The sequence below is a fragment of the Ricinus communis genome, chromosome 5 (genome assembly GCF_019578655.1).
Source record: "Ricinus communis isolate WT05 ecotype wild-type chromosome 5, ASM1957865v1, whole genome shotgun sequence".
Classification (NCBI taxonomy): domain Eukaryota; kingdom Viridiplantae; phylum Streptophyta; class Magnoliopsida; order Malpighiales; family Euphorbiaceae; genus Ricinus; species Ricinus communis.
Genome location: NC_063260.1, coordinates 18,433,514 through 18,447,557, shown reverse-complemented (window position 1 = coordinate 18,447,557; position 14,044 = coordinate 18,433,514). Strand labels below are relative to the sequence as shown.

Below are 14,044 nucleotides of genomic sequence, written 5' to 3'. Positions count from 1 at the left end.
ATTCTTAACTTTAATTTTATAACGCAAAATAACTTTACATCAAAAGTCAACCTTCTTACTTGATACGATTATTTTGTCTTTTCATTTGACTTTCATATTAAATCCATTAACTCATATATATAAAGTAAAGTAGAAATACAGAAAAAGTTAAATAATTAGTCACTTAAAAGACTATTATTCTAAAAATTTTAAATGACTAGATTTTAAATCTTTTTGTTTAGCTCAACCAAAATAAGCATACAAAAACTTTCAAATTTTAATTTTTATGGCATTCTTGGACATTTTAGCATTTTAAATGTGTTTATTTGGCATAAATGATATTTTTTGTATTTGAATAGCTTCTGTTCAGTAGGTTTTAGGATTGGTTTAAAATTATTTGGCATGTTTTAGGTTATTTCTAGATAAATATGTGTTTGTATGGCTAATTTGGCTTAATCACGCTTTCGATGCTTTATGTACGTGATTAGAACATGTTTAGGATAAAATAGGCCTATTTATTTTCTGTTTAGTTGATAGATGTGTAGGTTTCAACTTATGTGTTTAAAGTTGGTCATTTTAAATGATAAAGTAGCTATCTTGAGCATGTGTAGGCTTTAAATGTAATCTAAAATGTTAAGCGCTTTAATAATATGATTAGGGGCATGATTAGGTATAATTAAAGGCTTTTTTTTTTTCTGTTTTATTTTCACAATGAGTTAGGGCTAGCTTTTACATGTCTAGTTTCTATTTTTAGCATGTTATAAGTAGTTTGCATGATTAATGTGTTTAATTGTATTTTTATTACTTTAATTGGTATCATGAGTGCTAAACTAACTTCATACTTTTCATAGTACAAGTTGGTTAGCCAAAAGGGGTTGACCCTCCTTAATGGGGGTTAATTTGATTGAGATTGAATATTAGGGTTGTTTGCATGCTTGTGTAATTTATTCTTTGAATTTAATTAGAATGATAGATAATTCTTCGTATTTATTTATCCGTTTTGTATCCTCCTTAATTCTCTTTTTCTCTTTCTTTGGATTAAGTTAATTTATTTTCGCATGTTTAGATTTCACCTCATATACTAAAAATAAATCAGATATAGGTTGATTGATAATCTCATATGATAATTAAAACTAATTAATTCACCAATGTGAGTTCCCGCCATCCACTTTTCATTCACTTAATTAACCTAAGATAAAACGAACTCGGCACCCACATATCTAAATAAAACTGATTCTACTTGGTCACGTATGCATGATGAGTAAAAGGCTCTGTTGGTACCAATCTTTTGGTACATGTATCAATTTGGTACTAAGACTTTAATTTTTTTTTTTCTTTTTGGTACTCATACTTCAATTTCTGTTATATCGTGAGATACCCATTAGGATTCAAGCCAATTTTTTATTACCTGGCAACCAAAGCTCCACATAAGCGGACAACTCAGCTGCCTCATCACATTAAAAATACACAATCACATGCTGAGTATGTTAGTAATAATATATAAAACATAAACAGATATTAGAATTAAAACTTAAAATAAATAATAATTACAAAGATTATAAGGACAATAATATACAAATATATGGACAACAAAATAATAAAATCGGACACAAATGTAAGAAAAATAGAATGCCAATAATTTCAGAATTTTTGAATTCAAAGAGAGACACCAAAGCATAAATTTTGGGTACACCAACATAACGAAATCGAGACACTAGTGAAGAGAAATTAGGATATCAAAAGTCTGAGGCTTGTATATCGCACAATCTCCTTAAAATAGATTCGCTCCTCATCGTTCATGTTTGAGGATGATTTGACATTTGTTTCCTAGAATACAACGGATCAATACAGTTGATGAACACCACAACAACTGTACTAGCAAACTTGAAGTATGTTTGAGTTTTATCACACTTGAAAGCAAAAAAGAGAAGATATGAGGATTTATATTTCACACCTTGAATGAAAGAAATATGGATTATATATATAGAAAATGACTAGTGTTTTGGCTATACAAGAATCATCCTTACTAAACTTTTTAAAAATCTTATCCACATAGTGTGATTGGCTTAATATGAGGCCTTTTAATATTTTTGAGATTTTTATTCCCAAAATCACATATGCAAGATTCATATCTTTCGTTTCAAATCTTAAATTTAACATTTACTTAGTAGACTTGATAATCTTGTCATCACTAACAACAATGAGTATATCATCAACGTAAAGACACAAATGACAAACTCTAGAAGGCAACTAATAAGAAAAAAAACTAATATGCCCTAAATAAACTTAATATTTAAGAATGAAACTAAACCAAGGCCTACAAACATAATTCGACCTATATTGGTTCTTCATGGACTTGGACCTCTAATAGAGTAAATAGAGTCCAATCTTGATACTCCTTAATAGTTGCGGATCTTAGACCTTCAGATGGACTCTTTTTGCTAGCATAATCTTTTATATAGCTATTTAAGGCTTGTTGCAACTTCTTGGCTTTAAACCTTATTGTTAGGCCTTACAAGCTTATTCCATCTTTAGCATCCTTAGCTTTCCTTGTGTGCTCCTATTAAGCCTATTATCTTTAAGCTTTTCTTGTGCTAACCCATCTATATCATATATAATATCCTATAATAATTAACTTTCGTTGTATTTAAATGTTCAATTATCTATGAACATAATATTCAATGCGGTTAATATTTATGCTCATTTTGTTTCAGATATTATTCATCAATGTTAATATTAATGTTCATTATCTGGTACTGCAATGTTCATTACCTGTATATATAATATTCATCAATATTTTTAAATAAAATATTAATTTTTTATGAAAATTTTTATTATTTTTATGATGCATATTGAAAAACTTTTATGATTGACTGCAATGAATATTAAGTTCATAGATAATTAAATATTTAAATATAAAAAAATTCATAAATAATCAATATTTTTATTTAAAAATATTATTAAACATTATATATATAGAAAATAAACATTGCAGTACTAGATAATGAATATAAATATTAATACAGATGAAAAATATATAAAACAAAATGAAAATGAATATTAATCGTAATGAATATTAAGTTCACAAATAATGAATATTCTTTTGAGAGGACAAATAATGAATATTTAAATATAAAAAATTAATGATTATAGAATATTACATCTAATAAACATTATACATATAGAAAATGAAACATTTTAGTACATGTAAATGCATAAAAAAATGTTAACATGTATCTGGTCTAATAAATTTGTTTTTACATGTGTTACTATATTCTGACACATATGATTTTTATTTTGACACATGTACTTATTATTGGCACATGGAATTGAAGTTTATGTATAATTTTACAGTTTTTTCTATGAATTTAGTGATAATTTTTATAGTATTGTATTAATAAAATCTTAAAATATAAAAAAGACATTCAAAGTACTTATTTTATTATTATTTTAAATAATGATAAAATATGAAAAAATCTATTTAATTTTATATAAAAATTTAATATTATTATATTATTATTTATAATCAAAATAATTATGCCAGTTGTTCAACATGCAAGTAAACGACTACTTCTCATAAATATGTAAAATATTTATTTAATATATTATTTTTAACATAATATTAATTTTTTAAATTCATTTTATCATAATTTTAAAAATAAAAATCTCTATGCCAAAAAATAAATACATATGTCAGAAAAAAATCTTCAAAATAATAAAAACTTTGTTTCCAAAAATATAATTCAAAAATAAGTATAGAATTAAAATTGAATAAAACTAAATTGAATCAAAATAAAAATGAAAAAATAATTATTTTAATAATTAAAATAATTACTATAGTTGTATAATGTGGATAAACGATTAATTTTTGTAAATATATAAAAAATTTAATATATAAAATTTAATATAATATTAATTTTATTATGATTAAAAAAAAAAGAGAGGGAAAAAAAGTCCTGCATATATAATTTTTGTTAAGAAAAGTAAAGAAGCGGAAACAAAGTCTCCGAACGTGTATCATAGTTCCCTAGTTCATAATACACATTACAGATAACATCAATAATATTATTATTATTATTTAAAATATTATAAATAATTATAAAATATTAAAAATTCTATTTAATTTTATTTATAAATTCAATTTACATTATTATTATTATTTAGAACTAAAATAATTACGACAATCTTATACATTATAAGCCAAATCTTATAAATATAAAAAAATCTAATTAATATATAATTTTTTAATAATATTAATTCTATAATTTATTTTATCATAGTTATGGAAAAAAGAAAGAGAAAAAAAAAAAAAAAAAAGCAGGGACCATTGTCCCGCAAGTAATGCCTCCGGTCCACAGTGGAAAATGGAAAATGGTCCGGATGCATGTTATAAGAATTGATGGGAGTGCGTAAAGCTTTAAGTTGGGTCAGGCAAATGGGCTGGAATGATGCTTGTTCTGCAAATGGATGCTCCGTACAACAGCAAAAGGAACTGATACTTCCAGCTATGGATTGGTGATTGATGATTGCTTGGATTCTAGTTCTGGAATTAAAGACTTTAGGTTCTCCTTTGTGCAGCATTCTGCGACCTGCGGAGCTCATTCCTCGGCTCGAGTTGCTTGTTCTTTAACAGAACCCATTACTTGGTTGCATAACAAGTTTAATTTCTGATGTATTAGCAATTGACTTGTTACTTTAGTCTAATATTCTCTTTCAAGAAAAAAATAATAAATTACCGTTCAGATTTACATAGACAAAAAGGACGAATCTAAACATGATTAGCAGCACAAAATGTGCTATCACCAACTTTATGCTTACATTCCATGCACATCACCAGTGAATAGGGTATATCTTATATAGAATGGTTCGTAGGCATTCCAGGCGTTATAAAGGAGAGTAAATTCTCCGTTCAACAGTTGTGGTGTCAATATTTCAGAATGCTTGTTTTTTTTTCTTCTGCCTTTTCCATAATATATATTCCAAAGGGTGCACTTCAGGGTTAATGACCTTTATTCCTCACTTAAGTGTGAATACTTTATAAATTTGTTAACCCTTTTCTTCAAGATATGGATTCTAAGCTAAGCTGTACATGGAGAATAGGAGTGAATAATACTTGCTTTCCTTGCTCCCATATTTATAAATAAACACGTTTGGCATCAAAGGTTGAAATTCTGAAACAAAATATTAAAGAATTGGACATTCTCTTGACTCTTCAAGGATGGATTTAGTCAATGTCCAAGAATATATCTAGGATTATCTTAAGAACTATAGCCTGACTGCATCAGTATTACCTGAAATTAGGCAGATGCTTGCCAGCATTGATGTAGAACCTACAAGACAACTCTAGCAAGCACTGAGACATGGTGTGATTCGAATCGACCTAAAGTTCGACTTTTCTGGATGAACATTAATTTACTTTATCATGTCCACAGCAACAGATTGAACCCTAGAAGGATTCCGAAGAAAGAAAAATAAATATAGAACAAAATTAATATCTCGAGTGTTCAGATTCTGTTAGTTTTTTTTACGCAAGTAGAGGGTGTTCATCTCTATATAAAGTTAACAAATGAGTTACTTCGATGTAGCTCCGAGGCAGCCACATTTCGAAAGAAAATGGAGAAGATCTCAATTTCCCTCAAAGGCTTCCAGTATTCCATGTGCTTCATGGCAATTCTGGGAGCCTTTGAGACAAGTTAAGAGTTTACTCCCAGTGATGTTTTCAGATCATTATATGGATCTTTCAATGCTTTCCAATAATGACATTATTCCTCTTTGCAGGTATTAATATTTGAACTACTTATTAAAATCTAGATTAATCTCTACACAAGCAACAAATATACGCAAGATGTAGCTACTTTTGATTAGAGCAAATTGAATTGATCTATGTATTCTTATGCATGCAGAATGGTAAATTATGATGCATCAAATCTCTGTTATACAAGTCCTGAGTGAGCAAATATGTTCAAAAAATATAATCTGTATATTTTTACAATTTTGTTTGCAATAATTATAGCAGCATTCATTTGAGCTCTTCTTTCAAGTTATAAGGTATAGGCATGTAACACTCAATTTACATGATCAAAAGATTATATGAAGATAATGTTTCCTTAATTGAATAAAAAAAAGTGTTTTAACTAAATAAATGATAATAAAAAATGTTTTGAATCTGAGAAATATAAAACTCAATTCATTTAGCAAAACCTATGATTAAAATCGAAGAACCATCATTAAAGTAATTTTTTCCTCTTTAGAACGAAGGTAAAATAAAAAAGTAACAGATTTCTTTTTTTTTTCTCCCCAAAAAATTTCCAAATTATGATATCAAAATAAATTCCATATATATGAATACTATTATTTAATTATTTGAATTAAATTCTAACTCAAGACTGTTCAGTGTATGTCGGAAATAAAATTATGCTAAGAGTCCAATGTGCAAAAACTATATTCAAGTAAATAAGTAAAAGATTAATCTCCTAAACCTTTGCCAAATTTTTTCAAATTCGTAGTAGACACTTACACCAAAGATTCTTGATCGTTCCAAACCCTAAATCTGGAAGTGTCAAATATTTCAGTGATGTGCTGGCTGGAGATTCACTGGCCTGTGAGGCTTTGGAGCTGGAAAAACAACCATACCCGTGTAAAAATAAAAACACAATAGAAAGCTAAAGGAAACATTTGGACTTCTTTGTATGACAGCCACAAGATTAATTATTTATGCATTCCATGCATCACAAAATGTTGAAACTAATGTAACACCAAAAAGACACATTTGTAATCACACATACAGAGCACATGTAAGAGCTATTTAAGAAAATATACTTTTACAGGAAAGAATAACCATCTCCAGATGGCATGTACATTTGGAATTGATTCACAACTAAGCCTGTCTTACCTGTTTATTAAGATTTTTCTATCCAAAAACATTTCTTAGTGTGCAACTATTTTACTATTTTCCTTCCATCTTTTGTTTTTAATCATTTTTTTAACTGCAAAAATGAGAGCTAAAACAGCACCTAAATAATGGACGAGCTTACCATTAGGATTCCCTTGTTCATAGAAACATCGTAAAAGAGAAACTGCTTCAGATGCCATTATTCCTCCAGTACATTTGAAACCCTTCCCTTGCGCGACTACGCCACTATCAACATATAAAACATGTTAGAAATGAACAATGTATAAAAAATAGAAATTGCATGTTTAAATGAAATCTCCATCAATGGCTGGAATTACACACTGAAGCTAATATGCAACCATAGCCTCCTCAACTCTACCAGGAGAAATCCACAGCCAAGATATACTATTTTCCCTCAATCATGAAAATATGACAGCGGGGAAATATTTGTAGAATGCTATAGTCTGTGATGAAACTTTCAAGCAGATAATTCTATAATTACAGCCCTTGAAAATATAGAGGGCAACATGTGAAATGCCAGATGCAATTTTGATATAATTACTTTCCAATTCTTCATGTTCATATTTTTTTGCTTGATCTGTTCAAGCCCTTGATTCTAGAATGGAACATAGTTTAATTTGATTGTATTGTTACTTTTCTACTAAGCATTTAGCATTTGTTTATCTGAATGAAGATCTTTACGAATTTAAATACACGCCATAAACATAATAGAGTCCAAAATTGACAGGGATTCCTCTTCAGCAAACTACTGAGTTCCAAATATTTCTCGCACTGTATTTGCAAGTCATTATTATTAACATCCACCACCAGTTATGTAATGAAGAAACAATGGAACAAGAAATTCATAGTAGAAGAAACAAGAAGTGAACCTAGTAAGTGATTGAGTGCTGCTCGAATGCAATGGCAATATTGATCCACAGCCTCCAAATTTATCATTTGCACAGCCATAATATACTTCCTCTATGCCTAAGCAAGGAAACAACTGAAAAAGTCAGAAACTATTAAATAGACTAAAAGAAAGAGTTTAATATAGATATAACAAGCAACAAGATGATACCAAGGATGGATAAAGCTGCAGCACACATTATACATGGTTCACATGTAACATAGAGAACGCATTTGGAAAATTTTTCAGCAACTTCTGACACTGAAAGTCCACCTTTTTGCCACTGCTCAAGAAGAACATCTATCGCTTCCATCTCTGCATGCCTTGTTGCCTGCCGCAAGAAAGTAAAGTAGAAACTCAAACATTGTTATAGTTTAGAGAGCGAGAATTACAATATGATACTTTTGATACCTATAATATATTACATGACTTTCAAATTCTATGTTATGTTTTGTGGTTGAATCACCCTTGAATAATGTTCAAATGACACCTAGATCACCAGGTATCACCAGCTCACAAGCAGTAGATGATACTGTGGAGAACCAACTTAGTCCATGGGGTGCTCGAGATGATTAAATCAATCATATATGTCATTGAAGGGTATTTGAAGACTGAAGCCAAAGGAGGAAAAGAAATGAATATATGAAGCATCGATGAACTTACATTTCTTGTTTCTGTGGTTCGATTTCTTCCAGATGCAATGACTTTCCCATCTTCTACAATCACACAGCTGGTCAACCAAAATATATTTTTAACGAAGAATGATCTCCAAAATAATGAAATAGACTTGAGCAAAAATAATCAGCAATCAATATCCTTTTTCTAGAAAGAGAAAGTAAATCAACATGCATTGATCTGGTTAATTAAAAAAGCTTTATCATAAACATTCAGGGAGTTCTATTATATTTCATCAAAATTCTCAATTTTTGTTCATGACATATGACCATATATTTATACGAATCTAAACCACTTCAGATATCAGAACTGTGTATTATTTTTCAATGGAACTCATCTTATAACAGCCAGACAAAGCCACTATTAATAGGCTAACTGACCTGAAATTTAGATTATTGAAAAAAGAGAACTTTAGAAATGCAAACCAACAAAAACTTTAATTTTTCTCAGGTTACATTTTATTTGATTCTGAGGCAGTATTAGTTTTGCAGACTTCAAAACTTTTGAATAATAGTATATATCAGCCTCTGTTTACTTCTGAATTACAAGACCTCCCAATTTAAATAACTTCATAGAAATCTAAGATTACACAAGATGTGTCAGCCAAAGTGTCAATTGTGTATAATACTAAAAGACAATAAAGCCTCAACTTGCTTATGCCCAATAAATTTGCAAATGAGTATAATAGAAAATACTAACCCCACAGGCACTTCAAGACTGTCCAAGGCATGCCTTGCCTGCAATAACACAAACAAATGCCATATTAAAGAGAAGCAAGTCTAAAACTGACAAAAGAACTTAAATTGAACACATGTTAACAGATTCAGCATGTAATATTTCACACGTGTTAAGCAGAAAGAAAAATCTTCTTAAGCATGCCCGTATGAGCAAAAGCCAAATGGGCATATAAGAAGGGGTAGAAAAAATGCCTCGAGCCAAACGAAATGCAATAAGAAAACATTTGACTGCATTAATGCAACTACGATGTTCTAGTTAATTGCAATGCAAGGTCTATGCATTGCGATACCTGTTCTAGTGCTAACTCCATATATGCAAAAGTCTCGGATGAACACAATTCCACTTGACATTCCATCTATAACGTACGAACAAAAACAAAAATTTACATAAATTGGAAGAGAAACAGCATTTAATTAAGAGTTGAATTACAGTATAATAAAAACTTAATGCCTTAAATCATTTGTTTAGAGCCATTGCTTTTCTCATAGACATTTTGTCAAACAAGCAGTACGCATCCCGCATTTATTTGAAGGTGATTCAAGTTATTGGATATGTAGAAGATTAGATGATGAAACTATAAAAATTTTAATTTTAGTATTTCAAAAGCTCTTCTACCATTTTTCGGCATAAGGACCACCGGAATGACGTGGCATATACGTGTAAAAAATTTTAAGTTGTAATTTTCAAAATAACTGCCTTGTCAGGAAAATAGACTAATAATAACTAAACTAAAAATAGATAGACTAAAATATAATTTTTGTTTATTTCTGACCAACAAAGATTAAAAAGAATTTCAACTTTCTTTTCAGTTTCTCACTAACCAAACATATAAAGAAAAGGAAGAAGAACATCTGTCCTTCAATCAAATTCATTTTCTCACTAATCAAACACTTTTTCCCTAGCAAACATTTTCTTGTAACAAAAATGAAAAGTCTCTAACTTACATTTATTTTCTCCCTAACCAAACGTTTCCTCATTAACCAAAAAAGCTCCACCACTAGAACTCGTAGCTTCACCAACACCAACCGAAGCTCCACCAGCAGTCCCTAACTTAAGTATAGAGCAGGTGTTGAGGCCCTTATGACTACCTGATACCTCTCAGGAGAAATGCCCATCCTCTCAACTATCTCTTCTCCGTTTGTCGTCTTTGAAGCCCAATCAATAACTCAAATTTCGTTCTTTGGATCTCTGTTTTGACCTACACAAATCGAAGTTTGAATGTTATAATATGTCACCATCCATTGGCAGCACAAAACCACATGCATTAGATGCAGATTAAATGCATCTGCAATTTCTCTTATTAAGTGGCAAAAGACATGAACATTGCTTTTATTAAAAATCTAAATGGTTTACCTCTTGCTTAAGACATGCAGCAGGTAATGAATAGTTTGGTCCTAAACTGAATGTAAGAAACAGATCCAGTAATTGTTCGACTCGTTTGAGACGGAGGCTTGATTGAGAAAGAAGTGAGAATGGGAAAGAGGTGAATTTAAAAAAGAGACACAAAAGAGAGAGAGAGATTGAACTGGAAATAGATTACTTAGGGAGAGATGAAAAATCTTTTTGTTACCCAGAAAGTAAATGAAAATAACATTATAGTCCACCCCACTTTCAATTTATATATTATTAATCCCTTTTAGTGACCTGAATATTTATTTTAGAGATACCTAGACCTGTTCATGGGTATATATCCATTGATAGAATGTAAAATATACTCAGAAGCAAATGTGCCAAATTTTTAGTTAAATAGAATTATAAAAGTAATATTTTCAAATAAATAATTATAATTGGTCCAGCTACTTCGCTTTTAATCTTTAAGAAAAAATTAAATAATGCTGTTTTCTTAGTTTTTGTTTCAAACAAAAATTCCTTCAACAAAAAGAAAAATAATTGAACAAAGAAGTAAAAGATTTCAAGAGAGAAAAATTATGGAATAATGGTCTTTCACTTTCTCTTTTGATTTCTAAGTTTATTGTTTTTAGTGCAATAACTCACATAAAAAGCAAAAAACACTTAAAAATCAACAGGAGGAAAGCTCTAAAATGGCTTGTTTGAGGATACAAATCTTTGATTATTCATTCTAAGAGTAACTTTACTATGTTTAAGGATTTTCAATTTTTTCAGAAAAGGATTTCAATTGGCTCGTTTGATTAGAAGTCAAAGCGCTTAAGATAATATTTGGAATTTTGTCTCTTTTTGTGTCCTATTTTTCTTTCATTTGGTTTTTCTTAGTTGGAAAGTTATATAAAATGTAGTTTGTCTTAATATAATTAAATTATGCAGTAAAAATGTTTGTTTAAACACCTAAGTGGAGAAAACTAAGTAATTTCTAAGATTGTTATTTTGACATCTTTAGATTGAATGAATTTTGATGTTCCATTTATGAATTTTACATTTAGAGCAAAGAAAATTTTCAAGAAGTAAAATAAGCAGGATCTACCTTCAACGAAGAACAAGAAAAAAAATATAAAATTTCATAATCTCAATTAGTAATCCAAAACCATAAAAAATGGAAACATTCATAGAAAATGATGATGAACTTAACATGGCTAAAACCTATTGCTTCCAAACCTATAGAACAAACGTTACGATATATTAAGTAAACACAATGCGTTTGTTTACTGCCTACCAAAAGAATGAAAGTAAATGCAGTAGAAGTGGTGGAAGATAAGGATAATGCAGTAAAAGAATGTTACGGAGGTATACTATTTTACAGAGCAGGGTATAAATTTAATAGGTCGGGTTATGGATACTGGGACATGTATAATACTATTATTCTTATTCAATAAAAAATAAATAGATTATTGTTAAATTATTTTTTATTCTTTAAAATAAAGTGAGTATCATGATCTCCACTAGCTAAAAAATAGGAGTTATTTGATCCAAAATCAGAAAGTTTAGCACTAAATTGATCGAAAATGTTTAAAAGGACTTATTTGATCTTTTTGTGATAAGTTTAAGGTCAAATTGAACTTTATTTTTTTCTATATGGCATCAAATCACAAAATGATTCTAAAAGACTTGTGAACTAAGTGAGTTATTCTATAAAAAAAAAAAGTTACAATCAAAGAAGTAGAAACTACCCATTCTAATATAGCCCCATCTCTCTTTTATGGAAATAATTATCAAGCTTGGACCATTAAAATGATATTTCACCGTGAAGCATTTGATCTTTAGGACACAATAGAGGAAGAATATGAAATACTTTCATTACCTGCAAATCCTACAATTATTCAAATAAAAAAAGAAGATTTAAAAAGTCCAAAGCTAAAGTTGGTTTATTTTTTTGCCATATGAAGCACATAATATTTACAAAGATTATAAATCTAGCCTCTGCAAAGGACATATGGAACTGTCTTAAAAAGGAATATTAAGAAGATTAATAGACCAATAACATAAAGATGCTTAATTTTCTTATAGAGTTCAAGATGCTAATAATGAAGGAGACTAATAATATTAAATATTATTATGGTAGAGTTTAAAAGATAATGTAAAAATTAATTTTTGAACTTGTCAATAATTAGTGGTTGTCATAAGTACTATTTTTAGCTTTGTTGATTTTGTTTCTATTTTATTGGAAGATATTTCTGTTGGTTGTGATTGTGCTTAGAGTTTAGATATTAATCTTGTCTTTAGTATATCTGAATGTTGGCTTAAAGTTGAATAGTGTCGATTTTTGTTGTTTCTTTCTTCTTCTTCTTTTTTTTTTTTCTATATAATTGACTTTAGAAAGTATGCTACATTATATGGCTTTAAATAAAACCTTTGTGAATGGATTAGTATGAATTTTTTTATGTAAATAATTATGATTGCATGAATAGACTTTTATTTGTTTATATTTTTTTGTTCATTTATTCATTTATTTATAGAAAATTATTCACAAAACGTGTAGAGAAGACTGCAATATTGTGAACACTTATGAATAGTGGTTAAAATAATGAAGTTATCTTTTAAAAATATATATTTGGTTAAAAAAAAGATTTAAATTAATAGGTATCTTAAGTATAAAAATAAATGGTATAAATAGTTTTAAAAAATCTATAAATTGAGAAATTGTTATTCATTCTAGAATGAAACTTATTTTCTTCTTTATCATTTACTTTTAACTATTTTGAGAGAGATTGTAATTTCTTTTTATTTAATAAATTCCCTTCCTTTATTTTCTAACAGTGGTATATAGCAAATAGTTTGTGAATTAGTAAAAGTTATATGTGTAGGAAGTAAGTTGTAGTATACAACATAGCAACAAAGTTTGAAATTTCAAAATTCAATGGGAGAAATTTCTCATTATGGAAAATGGAGATTAAAGCAATTTTAAGAAAAGGCAGTTGTTTAGCATCAATTGATGATAACTAATTGAAATTATAAATGACAATAAATGGAAAGAAATAAAAAGTAAGGCAATTGTAAATTTACATTTGGCACTTGTAGATGGAGTCCTTTCGAGTATTTATAAAAGGAGAATAGTAAAGAAAATATGAAATCATCTCACAAAATTGTACGGGGTCAAATCCCTTCACAATAAGATTTTGCTCAAGCGGAATCATTATACTTTATAGATATTATATACTATTTTAACAATAAAGCACGTCAATAACTTAAATACTCTATTTTCTCAACTAATATTGTTAAATTGTAGAATATATACAAATCAACGTGCTAAACTTTTTACTTTATGATAAATACATTATTAATTTAAACAAATAATTCCATTCCAGAAATCCTAAATTTCAATTTCTAAAAGAAAAAAAATTGACGTAGGAGCAAAGAAGACGTGTTAGCTATTTTGCAATAAGGAGAGGCACTAATGGTGATGAGAAGGAGATCAATGGAACGTGACCAAAGTGGGAGTC

The 14,044-nt window shown here is 28.8% G+C and overlaps 1 protein-coding gene across 5 annotated transcripts; it reads right to left on the bottom strand.

Moving 5' to 3' along the window:
• Window positions 1-6,317: 6,317 nt before the first annotated feature.
• LOC8269352 (tRNA-specific adenosine deaminase TAD2) lies at window positions 6,318-10,777 on the bottom strand. Of its 5 annotated transcripts, none has more exons than XM_015726691.2 (9): window positions 10,545-10,777; window positions 10,136-10,389; window positions 9,481-9,546; window positions 9,153-9,190; window positions 8,442-8,508; window positions 8,052-8,109; window positions 7,762-7,858; window positions 7,014-7,117; window positions 6,318-6,594 (listed from the first exon to the last, which is right to left on the bottom strand). In XM_015726691.2, exons 2-9 carry the CDS (start codon window positions 10,166-10,168, stop codon window positions 6,548-6,550), a joined length of 510 nt encoding a protein of 169 aa, XP_015582177.1. In that variant the 5' UTR covers window positions 10,169-10,389; window positions 10,545-10,777; the 3' UTR covers window positions 6,318-6,547. The 5 variants fall into 5 exon arrangements, with proteins under 5 accessions (XP_015582177.1, XP_015582173.1, XP_015582176.1 ...); XM_015726687.2 differs by having other exon boundaries at window positions 7,950-8,109; window positions 10,545-10,774; XM_015726690.2 differs by lacking the exon at window positions 9,481-9,546 and having other exon boundaries at window positions 7,950-8,109; window positions 10,545-10,771.
• Window positions 10,778-14,044: the final 3,267 nt, after the last annotated feature.

Excerpts from the sequence above, each read along its gene's own strand:
- LOC8269352 (XM_015726687.2), bottom strand. The coding sequence starts at position 10,168 with ATGAGGAAACGTTTGGTTAGGGAGAAAATAAAT. Across the intron at positions 8,110-8,441 it reads GAACCACAGAAACAAGAAAT|GCAACAAGGCATGCAGAGAT; the intron begins GTAAGTTCATCG and ends TTCTTGCGGCAG. Across the intron at positions 7,859-7,949 it reads TGCAGCTTTATCCATCCTTG|GCATAGAGGAAGTATATTAT; the intron begins GTATCATCTTGT and ends TTCCTTGCTTAG.